Raw genomic sequence first — 18,414 nt, forward strand, 5'->3', positions numbered from 1 at the left:
CAGTTGCATTGATAGCTACATGGAATTTTATATTATCCTTTACACCATTTTATATGTCTGCACTATTTCCTATTGAAAAATATTTAAAGTGAGTGTGTGTATAATGCCAGGAAGGCAACACATCAAAATGTAGCTACTGCTTCATGATGGGTTTATTGAATTCTATTGTTCAAAGTTTCCAAATTTTCTGCAAAGAACATACATTCCTTTTTGTCTTTTACATTATTTTTATCATTGGAAACTATTTTTATTCTATCCCCCCCCCCCAGAACTCATTTGTTTTTTTTTTTGAAAGGATGCTTGGTGCTAGGCAGTGCCCTCCACTGGGACACACCTGGCTCTTCCACCCGGGCCTTTCCTGGGGCGCCATGAACCCCCACTCTTCACTCAGGTGTCTCTCATCCATTAGAACTTAAACTAGAAAAGTGCTGTGGGGGAAGAAATGTCCCTGAAATCATCCCACTCATTTCCTCTGACGTGAGGGAGATTTGTAGGCGGCTGCTGGGAGCATTCTGTATTCTGCAAATTGTTCTCAAAAGTATAGGTTGCTCTTTTTTATTTTTCTGGAACAGTTTCTATTCTATCCTGCCAGGAAGCTGGGGGCTCAGCCAGTGGATTGGGTAAAGCGATGGGAAAAAATAGAGACCAATTATATCATCATATCGTGTGGACTCACCAGTCACAATTCATTTTTCACCAAGGGCTGGGGGTGAAGGGTGGGAGGATAGTTCTTTGGAGATACGTCACTGTGCCTTTAGACCAGTGGTTCTCAACCTTGGCTGCACATTAGAATCACCTGGGAATCTTTTTTAAATCCTGATTTCTGAGCCTCATCTTCCGGAAATTCTGTTTCTTTGTTATGGGGTGAGGCCACAACATTAGTAACAAAGAAACAGAATTTCCAGAGGATGAGGCCCAGAAATCAGGATTTTAAAAAGATTCCCAGGAGATTCTAATGTGCAGCCAAGGTTGAGAACCACTGCTTTAGACCCTTCCAAACCCTTTTTAACATGGGGTCTTGGCTGGGCTCCAGGGGGCCCATGAAATCACATGTCAATCATGTAAAATTTTCTGGAACCCAGTGCTATTACCAGATTCCCAAAGGAGTCTGTGATTCCCCAAACAATAGAGGACCCTGTTCTATAAGAATAAGCTCTTAGCTTATCCACTCCTATTTGGTCTCTAAGCCCAAGTTCTATAAGAGGTTGGAGAGAAGTGTAGAAAACTCTCAGGCAGCTATCAGAATCGTCATCTGAGGCTTTAAAAGAAAGCAAGATGTCAGTGGGAATGTCACTCCAACACCCTGAGGGGCTCTATGCATACCTTTGATATTTGTCCATTGATTTTCAGAGAGAGGGGAAGAGAGAGGGAAAGACAGAGAGAAATATTGATGTGAGAGAAACACATTGATTGGTTGCCTCCTGCATGAGCCCTGACCAGGACCCGGGCTGGGGGGGAGCCTGCAATCAAGGTGTATGCCCTTGACCGGAATTGAACCCGGGACCCTTCCGTCTGCTGGCCGACGCTCTATCCACTGAGCCAAACTGGCTAGGGCTCTATGCATACTTTTTAATCCAAGGGAGAAGATTTCATCTGTGTTAACATTTCCCAGTTTTATGTCACCGGTACATTTCTTAAAAGGGTGCTGAATTCCACATAAACTGGGGGGCTCACTATTTTTAATTTTTAAGATTCATCTGCAAATAACTGTTTACCAAGAGCTCACTGTGTATGCAGCATTCAGCTGGGACTCAACAGAAACTGGAGCAAGATTCCCAAAAGACTCCTTCCTCTCATCTAACAACTTCTTGTTCAAAGTTATCTGGTGAATGTCTTTCCACTTATTAGTGGAATCAAAATCGAGAGTTACTAATATTACTTTCCCAAACCCTCGCATCCTCCAGTATGAGTCACCCATCGGAACCGACCTCTTTCTTAGATGCTACTTTCCACGACACATAGAAACAGGCTCACAACAACCCTGTGGTCATGCTGTCAGTTAAGGGACTGTCACTCGACTGCGTATCTCCACTTAAAAGCCCCTTCACTCCATCGTGGCTGTCTGCATCACAGAAAACTCTGTGAGAACTAAAAATAACGGAGAGAGCATTGCTCACACTGGCAAATAAATGCTGTCAGATCAGAACCCAATAATCCACGATCTATGAAGATTCAAAAAGAAAGCTCTTTACTTGCACAGAGCCTTCAAAGGCCATTTATTTATCAGAAGGTTAATTTATTGGACTCAGATACTTATTTAGACATTGTTGCCTTTACGGCAAAACATTTTCTCAAAGGAGACCTCACCTCCCACTTCATTCAGTTTCAACTCCTCTCTCCCGAGTGCCTGCGAGGTGCAAAGCACTGACAATCAGGGCCACTTCCTCAACCTGTGACACATCCTGTCAATATCCATGTGACAAGAACTGTCAGTAAACCTGCAAAACATCGGGTTTCATGTCCTCCAACGGCTTCTGGGATTCTTCCAACTTTTAAAATTTTTATAATAATGTGACAATGTCTGGAGGGAACTCTGCCCAGGCTCTAGAATCTGTAAGATTCAGGAAAAATGCCAGACAAATCAGAAAGGAGTGTGGCCATAGTTGGATCCCGAAGTATCAAAAAAAGTCTCTTTACCGTGACAAAACATGATATGAGATGCTTAAAAGGAGAGAAAGAGGAAAAAAAATCACAATCTGTAACTGAAAATACTAGTCTTTTCACACAAAAGAGATTAGAGGTTCTTTGCTAAAAAGCTACTAGAGACATGTTTTCCTAAAAAAATAAATGTAGTCGAGGAAAAATGAATGATGAGGCACGATCTTAGGAATGACCTAGATTAAAGTCTTGCCTAAATCACTACACCTCCCTGGGCTTCTATTTCTTCATTGGCAAAGTGAGGGAACAGGCTAAGGGTGACTTAAATTCTGAAAGCCAATGAATCTACTAATTTCCACAAAACTTAAAGCATTCAAACATAAAAAAATTGCTGCTGATAGTGGAGGTTCCATAGACCTCACCTGTCAATAATAAAATATTTGGTGAGTCAAGTAAAACCCAGAAGCACATCAGCTTTTTGTCTTGTTACCATGGCAACCTAGTAAACTGGTCCAACCTCTTTAATAATAGCCTAAAGACGGAAACAAACACCATATAGTGAAATAAATATGTGCAAATACATTAATTAGATGACAGCTCAGGTTCACTCCATCATGGCTGTTTGCGTCACAGAAAACTCTGTAAGAACTAAAAATAACTAAGAGAGCATCACTCACACCAGTAAGTAAATGTTATCAGATGAAAACCCAATAATCCACATTCTATGAAGATTCAAAAAGAAAGCTTTTTACCTCTATCATCACCAGGACTCAACTACCATGTCACTGAAATAGCTTTTGCAAACTTTTTTTAAAGAAAACGCAGTCAGGCTAATTAGTATTAATATTTGGTGGGTGCCTAGTACATGCTAGGTAATGTGCATCATATTCTCACTTTTGTTTTATTTGATCCTCATAAAAATTCACCTCTGTTTTCCAGATGAGGACTCAGAGGTGAGGAAAGATGTCACAAAGATAGTAAGAATCTTCACTGAAACCACCATCTGTTGAATCCAAAGCCCCTCACTCCGCCAGCTGCTGGAGACTTCTGGCCTTTGGGCCGCCAGCTGCCTGGGTTGGGTCACTCGCTAACTTCTCCAAAGGGGGATAAACATCTAGTCCATCTTCTCGAACCAGCTTCTAAAATAGCACGGTGGCCTTTTTCTAGATTCTACCCAGATGCACTGAGTTCACAACTCATGTTATGAGAGAAAAGACGAGAGGTGTACAAGTTGGCTTGGAAGTTTAAGTTGGCCACACAGCTTTCTCCAGTAAAATGAAACATTTTGTTTAAAAAGAATTTTCTCCCAGGTCACGACTTCCATAGTCAGATCCTAGAAGCCACGTAATGTGCACAGCATGTTAACAAATAGACTGAGAATGAAAGGTGTTCCCAGTGGGAAGTGCTGTACTTACGCCAATGTCCAGGCTACACAGGCTAACAGCATCTTCATCTTGGGCGCTCTGCTTCCGTTTTCTCTGCAAAACAAACAATAAAACAAAGTTCAGATGTAAACGTGGATTATGGCTTTAAGGAAAGAAAAAAATCAATCAAGCAGCACACGCAATCCTTGTCATTTCTACCCTGCTCCCCAAAACCTTTAACGTAAACGAATAGTTCTAAGAAAGTATGGGAAACTATTACGCTCTAACAGTGATGGTGAACCTTTTGAGCTCGGCGTGTCAGCATTTTGAAAAACCCTAACTTAACTCTGGTGCCGTGTCACATAGAGAAATTTTTTGATATTTGCAACCATAGTAAAACAAAGATTTATATTTTTGATATTTATTTTATATATTTAAATGCCATTTAACAAAGAAAAATCAACCAAAAAAATGAGTTCGCGTGTCACCTCTGACACGCGTGTCATAGGTTCACCATCACTGCTCTAGGATAACTGCTTTGTGTTATTATTTGTATTCATGCTGCTAAAATTTGTTCCTCTGTATTTTTGCCTCTAAATTTCTTCATATATCAAGGTTTAGAAATTTAGACACAAAGTTCATATTCTGACTAACACGAAAGAAAAAACTGGAGAGAAAATCTAATTCACTTAAAGACATTCCATTTTTAGAACTGCTTTGTACTAGGGTAATTTAAATTTGTTCTAAACCTCATCCAGGGTCCTGACGTAATTGCAGAACCAGAATGCTGGAACAAACCTTAGACACCGTCTCCAACCTTCCTCTTTTATAGACATAAACGCTGAGTTTCAGAAAAGTCATTACTTGAACTGAGGAAAATTGTATTTCCAATGAACTTATGACCAAAGAAGTCTGCCAGGTTAGATGTAGAAAAATATATTTTCCACTTTATAAAAAGAACAGAAACTCAAATCTCCAAACCACAGTAAAGGCTCATCCAAGATACACTCACCTCTCTTCTGCATCCCAGCTCAACCAACCAGGCAAGTACTGCTTGAGTCCCTAATCTGTGACTTGCTAAGTCTGCCTCTCCGACTTGGCAGAAAGCTACCAATGGACCAGAATCACTGGCATGAAGTGACGGTGGAGTCAAGAGCCATCTGGAGCCTTCAACCCCCAAAGCGGTCCACCCCTTCCTCCTCCTCTATCAGGCCCTGAGCGTGAACACTGGCAGAGACTGGAAAGCAGCCAGAGTTGTCCTTGTCCTTCCTACTGTAGTTTTTCTAGTATTTTTTCACTTCAATAAAGGTTTGTTGTGCAGCCACTATGTGCCAAGACGTGCGCTTGTTCCTGGGAAGGCCAAGAACGGCAGCTCCCACGGTGAAGGAATTTACATGCACCTAGCCCGAGGGACAGACTCTCACATGATTAACGATACTGCAGTAAGATCCCAACAGTCTAGGGAAAGTCACCTCACTTCTCTGAGTCACCCTTTCTCAACTCTGATAGGGGGTTCCTATTCCACTCAAGCAGGGGAGTGATTCAGAGATCCAGTGCCGGGAGCCAGGATGCGAAATCAGCCGCTCTGCGATGGTGCACAGGCGCCCGCATCAGCCAGCTGGCCAAGTGGCTCCTGGGAGTCAAATACTCCACTTTGGGGGGAGCCTTGAGAAGATGCTGCTAGCCCTTGCCTTTTTTGAGGATGCGTCATGTTTGGGGAGGGCCCTTACTGATTCGTATCCAGTTACAATGAAAGTGGCACGGTGGTAGCAGTGAGGCCGAATCCCTGGCTCATACTTACACGGTGACTTGTGAGGCAAGAGGCAGTTACGGCAACGGAGAGTTCCCCTCCACAGGTAAATAAACTAACAGGCCAGGGGCAATAAGCAATCTGCTCAAAGTTACACAGCTACAGAGTAACACTCTGAATCCAGGACTCTCATTCCTTGCAAAACCCTTCACATACATCGTTCAAAGCAAGTTTGGCAAATAGGTTAGGATTCATCTGCCATCTGGGATGTCTGGTAGCATCTGCCTGGAGGGCTGTACTGAGCAGCGTTACACAGCACAGCAAATGGGAGAAGGCCGCCATTAGTTAGTACTGGGGTGCACGAGCGGGGAACAGCCGTGCTGGTGTCCTGTGGCCCAGGACCACTCGGGCCTTTCCTGATTCCAGCTGCTCTTGCCGTGAGAGGCTACCGTATTATACCTGGGATCCTGGGAAATGCCAAGGATGTTGTTTGTAAAGTGGAAATGATGCCTACCAGTCAGGCAGTTGTGAGGCACATAGATGATTTGTGTAGGGTTCCTGGAAGGAACATAGTAGGGGCACATAGTAGGGGCACAATGAGTGGTTATGGATTACCCACACTGTAAGTCACGCAGATGTGTGCAGCTACCTAGCACTGTCAGGTTACAGAACTTTATGCTGCTGTCGTTCCATTCCTAGGGCTCCATGATGCTGTCAACTGGGCACATTCACAGCAGTAGCTGTTACCCCAGGAGGAGTAACAGGAGAGGGGATAATGAGAGGCTCTTTTCCTCACAGGCATGCAGCCCTCCCCAGACCAACTCAGCACACTACCCAGCGCTCAAACCCAGTCTTCTGAGTAGCCCTCACCCCAGACACTTCTGCCCAAGTGTCCGATCCAGAAGACAAATGCCCTCCAGGGGCCTTTTTCATTAAGCTATGGCCAGTTAATCTGGCATAGAATGATCTCCTTAAGAAGCCCATAAGTTTTATGCAATAAAAGCTGCATGGATTATGAAAGTGGATTTTTTTTTTCCGATTTCCATTACATGGTGACTGGCTGCTGCCAGCAACAAGGAAGAAACCTGAAGTTTAAAACTCTGGCTCAAAGTTCGCTAAGTCACTTGTCCACTCATTTTATGTTCACCAAGCACTTCTGATGTGCAGAGCCCTCCTCTGAGTCCTGGGCTATGAGCCAGGCATGATCCATGCCCACTAATTGGGAGTAAAAAGAAAAAAGAATAATTCGGTTGTGATCTCCACAGTGAATGAGTCAGAGGAGATGCTGAGATAGAGAGTAACAGGAGAGACCTATTTCATAAAGATAATTTAATTCAATGTTTTGTTTTATAGATTTTGGTTGACCTTCTCATGAGATGGAAGCCCGTGAAGGCAGGACTTGGTCTGTCAAGGTCATCTTCCTAGAACCTGGTGCAGTACCTGGTACATGGCTGACTCCCCCCAGACGAATATTTCTTTATATATTTTTTAATGCCCTTGGTCCTGCTTTCTTTGAGAAACATTTCCTTATCACCAATTACCCAACTCCAGAAAGGACATGGGTGGAGGGAGTGGAGAGAAAAGGGCACCCCTCCCAACAGCCTGGCCAGCATAACCAACCCACGTGATGAAGAGCCCGCACGTGAAACAGCCCCATGCTGGTGCTCAACATCTCACCCAGGAACTTCGAAATCCCACCCCGTATTTTCCTAAAATATTGGGGAGCTCGTTCATGGCAATGATCTAAAGAACAGTTCCTGGAATAAATCACCAGCAGGAAATTTAAGCCCTGGAGACACGGACAAATGAGCATCTCCAAAAACAGAGGGTGTGGCTCTACTTTGAACTTCCCCAAAGTGATTAATAATGATCATACTCGGACTGGTAAGAATGGCAGCGTTAGCCTGTTAAACACACACTACATATTGACCACAGAACTAAATCCTTACATGCATGATCTCGTTCGATCCTCATGATCACTCCATGAGGTAGGGACAAGTATTGTATCCAGTTTACAGAGGAGGAGACAGAGGCTCAGAGAGGGGCTGGGACTTGCCCAACGTTCTATAATTAGCAAGCGGCAGAGCCTGGATTCTAACCTAGATCTACCTGGCTTCAAGCTATGTGCGTCCCCACTGTTCTGTCCTGTCCCAGAGTCTGGGAGAGCACATCACACTTGCAGAGGAGGTCGAAGAAAGTACTGCACATCAGGAATTTTGGAGGAAACATCTTTACAACTCTATTCTACTAGAGAATTGGTCTTGAAGACGGTATACCTATCTGGACTGGATAACCTATACCATTCTGTGGTCCTGGGTAGGCTAGCGAATGAGCCATTTTACCTTCCCTGTGCACCAGACGCCATGCACAGCTGACCTGGGGGAGCTCCTGGGCAGAAAGGACCCTGTGTGTGAACCGTCTGCATTTACACACTTGGTCTCACAGGTTCTCAGCTAATTTGAGGAGCCACAGACCCACCCTGTTATTCTTGTCAAATTTACTGAAGCCAGTGCACAGTCCACTCCCCTTCAACCACGGGAACAAAGCACCGTGGGTGAGCCCAACAGCTGTGCCTTGGTCTGTGGCCTCCGATTTGAGCACATAACGTGAAACCCCAGTGTCCTGCGTGGCAGGTCAGTGAACAATTTCTGAATGAGTGACTAAAAGGATGAATAAAGGAGGCCCATGTTCTTGGGGTGACACCCTTCCTTTCCGCTAACCACCTGGCTGCCAAAATTAAATCAAAACCTCAAAAGCAAAATCACTGAAGGCTGAAATTCTTCAACCTCAAATTTCCTTGGAGACTCAAAACCTGCAAGTTCAGGCTACAATTCTCGCTTTTCAAAATAAGAGAGAGCATTTTCCCTACCAGTGGGGGCATTTGTTTTCCTTAATATACACAGACAGGTGAAAAGAAATCACAGCTGTTCAGACATCGGTCCACGTGGGGCATTTGTAACTCCCACTGCTCCTATGAGAGGGAAAGTCAGATCTGCTCAAGGGCGAGGCACCCATGGCCAGGGCGTCTACCCATACGCTGTCCTGAGCAAGAGCATGGGACTCAGCCCTTGTGCTTTAGCAGCAAGGAATCCAAGACTGGCCATACCTCACTTGCAAGGAAACAGGCGGCTGAATCAAGTCATAAATAAACTGAAAGGGCACCTGAGTCCTCTGTCTGAACCCGAGGTGCCTCGCTGGGGCAGGAAGGAAAGGCAGTCACAGAGGGGAATTTATGAAAACAAAGAAACATACTATCTGATTCCTTAGCCCTGCCGGTTACATATTCGATGGAGACAATTTCTAGAAATGTTTGGGTACTGGGAAAACCCTCTCATGCTTCTCAAATCAAAAAACAATCAGGAAGAGATCCCTTGTTACGTTGCAACTGAGCAAAGGCCTCTGTATACTCAGATGTGAGATCTGATGGAGACACAGGTACCTCTGGACGGACCAGGTGGACTGTGGGATTCATCACTGGTGCTTCCAACCTGCTGTCTCAACATTAAGCCTCCACTTGTCTCCTTCCCAACCCACTTTTGTCACTGTCCCCGGGGCCACACAATGGCTGTCTCCTTTCAGGCTTGGCTACCTTCTGATGGCACAGGGCAGACGTCTAAATCTCATTAGTCAATGGTCCATGAACAACTGCTTTTTCCGTTGTTCTGGGTGAGGCTGTCTGAAGAAGCACTGACCCAAATCTCTGCTGATCGATTTTCAGGAGAGCTGGCCCTGGTCCAAAACTAAACATCTTATCCTTCCTGGGCTCGGCTTCCATTCGCCCTAGATCCAAATCTTGGAGTCCTTCCATATTGTGTCTTAGAATCAAAGGAGAATCACCAGGTGCCTCCCAATACACAAGTGGAGGGCCCAGGGCACCTGCAATGAGCCGTGCAGTGTGCTCACAGTTGAGAGGACTGGTCCACCTAAGCTCCTCGTTAGCGGAGTGTAAGTAAGTATTGTGTTCGTTTTACAGAGGACAATCAAGCTCAAAGGCTTTACTGACTTGCTCAAGGTCACAAACTTAGTAAATGCCAAAGAGGGGATTTTTCTTTAGGCCTGATTCCCAAGCCACTCATCTTTCTGCCATACAATGCTATTTCTCTTTTTATATTTTCGAAGCAATATGTGTTTTATTTAAATTAATATATTAAGCTAATATAAAATAAATTTAAATACCTGTTTAAAACAATGTGCTTGACAACAATATAAAAAGGCTCACAATGCATTTACTTACATACTTCAAGGAAATTAAGAGCATACATGAGATAGGCCTGAGCTCAAAACCCATTTGCTACTTGGTGCTACCTTGAGCAAATTACTTTTTTATTCCTTCATTCACTCAACAATTAATTACTGAGGGACTATGCTGGGCCAGGTTCCATGTGTGTGGGATGTATGTGTCTATAAAAAATTTCTATAAGTGTTGGTTTCTCCATCATAGGGTTATTTCCAGGATTAAAGGAGATAAAATATTTAGAACAAGGCCAAGCAAATGGCAAAGATTAAAAAAATAGTCATAATTATTGCTACTGTGGTTACTACCATCTTTACCATTACTACCATTATCACTGCTGTGCTATTGTTAAGTGACTTTGAGAGGCAGTCAGGGTGGATAACTGTAGACGGGGGGTGGTCCTATAGGAGACCTGGGGTGCAGCCGGACCCTCCTCTAACCCACGTCACACAGGGTTGGAAAGGGGTGCTCTCTGGATACCTTCAGTCACGTTTGCTGCGTGTTGCTCCCACTTCTTTCACAGAGACAGGGCAAATGCGAGGCCTGACCATCCTAAATGGCCGAGATTGAACCGGCTGGTGTCGGAACAGCCCTGTTATTTAATCAGAGGGTTTTTCTATTTAATAACCAAGTGGCCAGAGCAGCAAAGATGCACTGACGGAGAGAGTGCAGCACCCGACCTGACAGCAAATTGCCCTGATTAGTCATTTATAATTAATAAACTCAAACCAGATCGCAAACCCTTTTTGATTTATCTCTTTGCTGGCAAACAGCTTTGGTGGTTTCAGAGGCTTTGATGCCTTGCTTTTCATCAGTGCCTTCTTTGGGGAGAGATTAGCGAAAGCATTTTGTGTTCTTGTACTTGCCCTTACCTGGAACTTGATTCACTAAACTCACGTTTTGAGCAGGGTAAGGATCCACATTTTGTTTCTCTCCTGTCTGACGCTCCAGGGGTGAGCAGAGAATCGAGAGAGGGACCCTCTACTTCGTTTTTAATACACTGCTGGGGGGGGGGGGGGGGGGAGATGTTTCCTCCTATTTAAAAAAATCCTCTCTTTTTACAGCACCCAGGAGCACTGTCCTTTTCTAGATTTTTCAAGGTGCTCACCGGGCAGAGAACCTGGAAATCATGGTGGTCTCTGAACTATTGGTAAAAAATCTTAACTAACAAAATAGGCGGTTTTGCACTCAGATGTCATTAACTGTGGTTTGAAGGTGCGAGGTGGGCCCTGCCGTCAGACTTGGTGGGTTCCAATGCTAGTTATGCTATTTGTTTGGTGTAGAACTTTAAGCACATCACTTTCACCCTTCGGAACCTGTTTCCTCATCTGTAAAATGGGAACACAAAGGTTATTGTGAGAGTTAAATGGATCGATGTGGGAAAGGGCTCAGCACAATGCCTGGCACACAGGAACCACTCAAGTACCCAAGATTAGTGGTAGTAGCAACAGTAGCAGTAACAGCACGCGAGAGCAGCCACCAGAGGGGAAAACCATGGAGCAAATATTTAACGTGCGTAAACGTCTGCCCATGAACTTGACTCTGGCCAGCCAGGAAAAGCCCCAGATATTGATTTTGGCCACTGAACACGGGGCCCATAGCTGGTTTGGAAGCAGAGATGAGTTCTTCTTGGCCAAGGAAAGGTCTTCCCCGTCCGTGGGAAGGAAAACATATCCCACCAGGCAAGTGGGAGGAGGAGCAGATCCAGCCCTGCCCCCAGAGCCACCACCAGCCTTGACAGCCAACAGCCAGAGCCACTGTCATTTCACACACATTTACAGACCGCTCTTCCCTCCAAAACACTCAAGGCCAAGGAGCAGGAAGAAGGCAGAAAACCTGTCTACTCAGGGCAGAGAGCTGGCAGGTATATTTTTCAGAAAGACTGTTTTAAAAAAACTTCCTTATGGGCACCAACCTAAAATGGTACAAGGGGTTCACAGTCACAGATATTTTCAATAATGGGATATGCAAAAGCACAAAATCAAATTAACCAGAGCGCTTTTTCTCTAGGCCTCTAATAATTGCAATTACTTTTTTCTACTGGGTCTCAGGTACATTGAATTAGATGAATCACAACCTTGGTTCATAAAACATTATTAATACTGGTGCTTCCCTGGCCCTCTTTTATTTGTTTATTCACTTTTTTTAAACAACATCATGAACTCCCATTCAAAAAAAAATGTTCCCATACAAAATGGTTTGAAGTCCCAATCAGCAAAAATATTATCCATATAGTTTAAGGAATGCCCAAATAATTTAATTTCTAGAGAATTACTCCATGGAACCAATCAACTTAGATGATTCAACTGCACAATTCAAATTCAAATGTGATTTTACTGGTAACCGGAGTTTTTAAAAATATATTTTCATTGATTTCAAAGAGGAAGGAGAGAGAGAGAGATAGAAACACCAATGATGAAAGAGAATCACTGATCGGCTGCCTCCTGCACGCCCCCACTGGGGATCAAGCCTGTAACCCAGGCATATGTCCTGGCTGGGAATTGAACCCCAACATCTTGGTTCATAGGTCGATGCTTAACCACTGAGCCACACTGACCAGGCTGGGAACCTCATTTTACAAGGAGAGTTCTCAGTTCTTCACGCATTTGTGTTCCTGCCTTTTCCTGTCTTGAAAGACCGCAGAGCCTTAGCCACAGCCTGAAAAACAGTATTCTCCCATCACTCTAGATAATTTTTTTAAATTCATGCTATGAATCTAATCAAGAAGAATCATCTAATAAACCCACATTAGGAAAACTGTACAACATAACTGGCCTCTACTCTTCAAAACGGTCAAAATCAAGAAACACTAAGAAAGCCTGGAAAACTGTCCCAGATAAAGAGAAATGACAATAAATGCAGCACATGGTCCTGAACTGGATTCTGGTCCAGCAAAAACAACAGCTATAAAATACATTACTGCGACAGTGGTGAATCTAAAAAATAAACGGTGGATGAGTTAATATGCTTTGTCCATTCTAAATGCCCTGCCTTTGATAGCGATACTGTGTGAGAGGGTGCTCTTGTTCTTAGGAAACACACACTGAGTTGAAGTATTTGGGGTTAAAGGGACATAATGTTTGCAACTCATTCTCAAATAGGAAGGAAAGTAATTTACATTCATATGCTAAATACAGTCTACATATCTATACTAATAAAAGGGTAATATGCTAATTAGACCAGATCGACCAGACATCTTCTGGATGTCCAACTTCCTTCCAGACAAAGCCACGGTGGTGGGGGCCGAGGCAGAGGCGGTTAGAAGTGATCAGGCTGGCAGGGGAGCAAGCAGTTAGGGGTGAGATCAGGCTGTCATGGGGGAGCAAGCAGTTAGGGAGCAATCAGGCTGTCACAGGGGAGCAAGCAGTTAGGGGGCGATGAGGCCGGCAGGGAAGGGCAGTTAGGGGCAATCAGGCTGGCAGGGGAGGACAGTTAGGCGGCGATCAGGCAGGCAGGCAGGCAGGTGAGCAGTTAGGAGCTAGCAGTCCCAGATTGTGAGGGACCACAATTTAAACCAGCAGTCTGACATCCCCCAAGGGGTCCCAGATTGGAAAGGGTGCAGGCCAGGATGAGGGACACCCCCCCCCCCCCCCCCGCACAAATTTCATGCACCGGGCCTCTAGTAAATATATAGAGAGACAGACATTCAGGGAGACAAAGGGGAGAGGAGTGTATAAAGCAAATGGGACCAAATGTAAACAATCAGAGAATCTGGCTTTGGGATTCAGGAGTACCTTACTCTAGACTTGCAACTTTTCAAGTTTAAAATTATATTAAAACAATGTTGCCATGTTCTTGTTTCTCTTCAGAGGGAATAAACCTTTTGCCTTTAAAAAATAAACAAATAACGTTGCCGAAGGAAAACAAAATGAATTCACAAATAACCTATACATCCCTTTCCTGTCCTGAAAAAAAGAAAGGCTGTAAACAGCTCCATGCCCATCCGTTCTCTTCAGGGCACTGATCTGCAGTCCATGCCAGGGGCACCAGGCCCTCTGTGCATGGCCTGCCTGCCTGCCTGCCTACCGAGGGCTCAGCTCCGCAGAACTGCCAACCCTCGGTGCCCACGACCCAGTGCTCCTGCAAGGCAGCGAGTCCGCCCCGGCACTGCAGCAGAATTTGGTTGGTAGTAACTGGAGCATGATTCCTTAGGCCCCAAATGAATATCATTTAAGGATCTGATCAAAAACTATGCTCTCTCTCTCAAATAAAACTGGAAACTCTCACCACAGGCTGTCTACCTGGACAGACGTTCCTCTTCTCTCAGCAACAAGGGACAATCATAAGCAAAATAACTGTGTAATCATGAATACCCTTCTCCTTAAAACCATGTGCTTGAATATACCGACAACATCTCTTCATTGTAGCTCCTCACAGCGTTGCCTCTGGAGGCGATTCCGGAGACGCCGTGGGCTGTCCATGTGACAAAGACCCTCTCCCTGTGCAGCCCGAGCTCGTTAGCACAGAGGCGGCCAGAGTTTTCAGAGCAGTAGTCCCGACTAACTTAAATAACACTCTTGGCAACAGTCCGCAGGGAAGCCACCAGGACAGTAATGTGAAAGCCAGTTACCATTTGGTGCGGTGTCTGGAAAGACGTCAACTGTGATTAGAGGGACATTTTCCTTCTGCAGCTGCCTTTGAAAGTGGAGGAGGGCCTCCCCACAACCCCAGATTACAGGAGGGGGCAAAGGGCCCCCGAACGCCAGGGACATGCAGGTATTCGGCACCCCCCTTCTTTAGGAGCACTGTCATGTCCTGTCAAGGTCTGAGTAAAAAGCAAAAGTTGTGGTGAGCCACAAATGGCTGCTGGGAGGGGAAAGGACTTTGCGCTGAGTTTTCTAATCCTGATTTTTGCTTCAAAGCCCATCCCAATCGCTTTTATCCTGGAGTCTGAAACCGAGGGTCTGGGTTTTGCAGAATCAAAGCCTATTTATCCAGCATTTAATTCATTTCCCAGGAAATCAGTGTTTTGCTAAGAATGGAAGTCTCTCGTGTCCAGAATTGCCCTGGACATTTCTAAGGCCTAGCCCAGCACACGGAACAAAATCAACAAATGTTTGTTGACTGATACATATGAACAGAATAACCCTCCTACCCCCAAATGGCAAGTATAATGCTGCAGAATTTCTTTTCAGGAAGACTAAAACACCAAGACATGTCAACCATAAAATTTTCATTTTTTATGCTGGAGCCGACAATATTGATGAATTTTGACAATAAAATCCCAGGAACAACAGACATTCTAGGCAGAGACCCCAAGCTGAAGAGAAGAAACCCTCTCCCCATTAGAACATCAGTTCTGCTTTGAAACTGCTCATGGGACTCAGGTCGAAACAGAAGCTCCATCTGCAGAAGCGCCTTTTTAATCTCCCTAAGTTTGGATGTTAACCTTTTTGGTTGGACACCCCTCAGGTAGAGAACACAGGTAGTCATAGGTGGGTACAGGGGATTCTGCAGGTAGCATTTGGGTGAGGCAAAGGGACATGAGTGGGAGAGTCTGCTACCAAAGGATTTACCCAGCCTCAGATCACATAATAAGAAAGTTATTACGTTTTTAATTCACTGTCCAGCTGGAAAGAGAAAAGCTCAGATGGGGTCTACGTCACCTTTATGCTTACCAACCTCAATCTTTCTCTTCTGGGTGCAATAGCATCTTTTAGAATCTAGTTACACCGTTTTGTGTGTTATTTATTTGTCTTCATAGCTATAGTCTATTTATGGCAAGCATATTGGTTTTGTTGATCATGATAATATAAACTTTCCATTGAAGATAAATATAAAAACTGTTTTGTCGAAAATGTCAAGTATTTTTCTGTGTGGCTATAGTAAAAGGGGATTCACAAATGAGTGAGGTTTAAGAAACACTTTCTTTGTGGAAATTCAGTCTCATGACTGTCACACAAAGTAACCATCCCATGCATATTTGCTGCTCATGACAAAGACAGACAAAGCAGTGCTCTGGTCCCCTCTCCCCTGGGAGCACTGCAGAGCTCCTCTCCCCATCCTCTCTGAAGAGGATTTGTGGCCCTGTCTGCCCAGTCATGGATTAAAAATGAAATTCGTATCTAATAGGTCTAACTTTAGCCACAGGAAATGGGAGCGCTTGTGGGACCCAGAGAGTCAGCCAGGCTTTGTTTGAGGATGGGCACGTTATCTTTACTGGGCATGTTTTCCCTTTTTGGGAGGGGAGGGTGTGGAGGATTGGGTTTGGAGAGTGAGCGGGAAGTGAGGTCCACTGGATCTGTTTCCTGGTCGGCTCTGGGGGAGATTTCTCCGCCTCTGCTGTCACAGTCCTGTCTCTCAGAGCTATACGACATCTCATAAGGGTCTATTATAAAAGATTAGAGGCCCGGGGGGAAGGTCTCTCAGCCGGATTGTGAGAGGGTGAAGGCCAGGCTGAGGGACCCCACCGGTGCACAATTGGGACCAGGGCGGGAGGTTGGCTAGCTGGGGAGGGACTGTGGGAGGGTTCCAGGGCATGTCTCTCTTGTCTCACTTAGTCCCCATGGGCCGGACTCCAGCAGCAAGCTAACCTACCGGTTGGAGCGTCTATCCCCTGGTGGTCAGTGCACGTCATAGCAAGTGGTTGAGTGGCCTTACTATATCATTAGCATATTGTGCTTTGATTGGTTGAATGGATGACCAGACAACTGGACACTTAGCATATTAGGCTTTTATTATATAGGATATTTGATGATGAAAACCATCCAAACAAAGAATTTAAAAGCCCTTTATTGTTGCAAACATATCTATGAAATGCTTCAGTTAAAAAAAAGTTTCAGTCTATAGTTTTTTTAAAAAATATATTTGTATATTTTCTCTGGCTTGATTACAATGTACACAATGTACAGAAATCTGTTTTATAATTTTTTTTTTATCAGAAGTTGCCAGATCACAACTGATGTTCTCTCTCTCTTACCTGATGCATAAGTAGTAAAACAGAACAACTGGGGGACACTTACTAACAGGTTGTTATCTATTTTTTAAGGCCATCAAACTAGCTATGTGACTGTGGACGTTTCACTTTCCCTCTCTGGATCTCAGTTTCATTATCTGTAAAATAAGGGCGCTGGTCCAGGTGACCTCTAAAGCTTCCTTCCGATATTGTCTGCCTGTATGGAAATGTGCGGCCAAGGAGACTGCTGGGTTAGGGAGGAAAGTGGGAATGAGAATGGTAGAGGTTGGAAAACACTTCCTAGAAGTAAATATGAGATTCTCGATTTGCCTCAAAGTCACGTATTGCAACAATCCCATCCCTAGGTGATACTTTTAAAACACAAGGTTGGTGCTCAGGTCCCAGCATGGCCCAGTGCACGGCACAAAGAAAGTGACCACAAATGTGTCCTGAATGAACGGACAGAGGCACCTTCTCTGGGTAACTTTTGAGGACTCGAGGCTAATGCCAGAAAGACCAATGGTCAATGACAGAGAACGGAAAATGCAAGGGATTGGGAGAAGAAAGAAAAGAGGTGAAAAGGAGAGTGAGCAAGGGAGAGAGTACCTACATGCATACGTGCACACAGTGGGGGCTTGTTATTCGCGGTGGTTAAGTTCTATAAGTCTCCGTGAGCAATAAGTTAGTGAATGCTGAACTACTGCTCCTAGAGGAAATATGGAGGTAAGTTCCTGCCACCCTCTGGTCACAGTATTGCCATTAACCATTTCAAGACACGTGTCTGGTTTTGTGTGTGTGTATTTAATGTATATTTTTGATTCATTAACTTTGAACTCATGGCCCATAGCAAGTTACAGAACTTGTGCCAGAAGGCAGCCCATCTACCAGGTGTACTTGCTCTGGGAGGCACCCCGCAGCCTCCCGCGCCCGGGAACCCTGGGCAGCCTGGCAGCACTGCACTCGGGGGCATTGTAAACAGTGCAGTTAACCAACAACACAAAAATGAGAAAAGCATGGCACCGAACAGACCATGAAAAAGAAGATACTTGCTTACAGTATGAGAAGTGGAACAAGAAGGCAGTGTTGCCTGGTCAGCCCTCAGCTGGGAAGGTGCATGTCAGGTGACTCAAATGTTCACTGCTCTGTTCCTGTCCGTAAATGGCTGCAAAGGTGCTGTGAGTACCGATTTGGGGTTTACAAATAAATTTTAGTAAGTAGGCAAATACAGAATCTGTGAATACTGAGGATTGACATATGCATGTATATTTATATGAGTGTGAGTGTGTGAGTGTGTGAGTGTGTGTGTGTGTGTGTGTGTGTGTACAATTCAGAGCTTAGTATCTTAGGTTCCAAGGTGGGGAAGGGGTTAAAACAACCAGATGCTATTTCACACCCATTGGATTGGCAACATTTAGAAGTAGGATAATTCTAAGGGCTGGAGAAATGGGGACTCTCATGCAGGGCTGGAGGGAGGGTCCAGGTGAGAGCACAACCCGCCATCATCCAGCCAAGCTGAAGATGCATGTGCCTTGCTGCCCAGCACTCCACTTACAGGGAGACACTCTAGGGCAGT

At 44.7% G+C, this 18,414-nt stretch overlaps 1 protein-coding gene across 1 annotated transcript in view; it reads right to left on the bottom strand.

The window, feature by feature from the left end:
- Positions 1–18,414, bottom strand: part of ARHGEF3 (Rho guanine nucleotide exchange factor 3) — a 286,954-nt gene that overhangs the window by 118,709 nt on the left and 149,831 nt on the right. Inside the window, exon 4 of the mRNA XM_070390809.1 lies at positions 4,014–4,076. Coding sequence (XP_070246910.1) covers positions 4,014–4,076 — 63 coding nt within the window. The remainder of the gene's footprint in view (positions 1–4,013; positions 4,077–18,414) is intronic.

This window comes from Myotis yumanensis, unplaced genomic scaffold, assembly GCF_028538775.1.
Source record: "Myotis yumanensis isolate MYYU_CA2020_CCGP unplaced genomic scaffold, mMyoYum1.0.hap1 SCAF_14, whole genome shotgun sequence".
NCBI classification, from domain to species: domain Eukaryota; kingdom Metazoa; phylum Chordata; class Mammalia; order Chiroptera; family Vespertilionidae; genus Myotis; species Myotis yumanensis.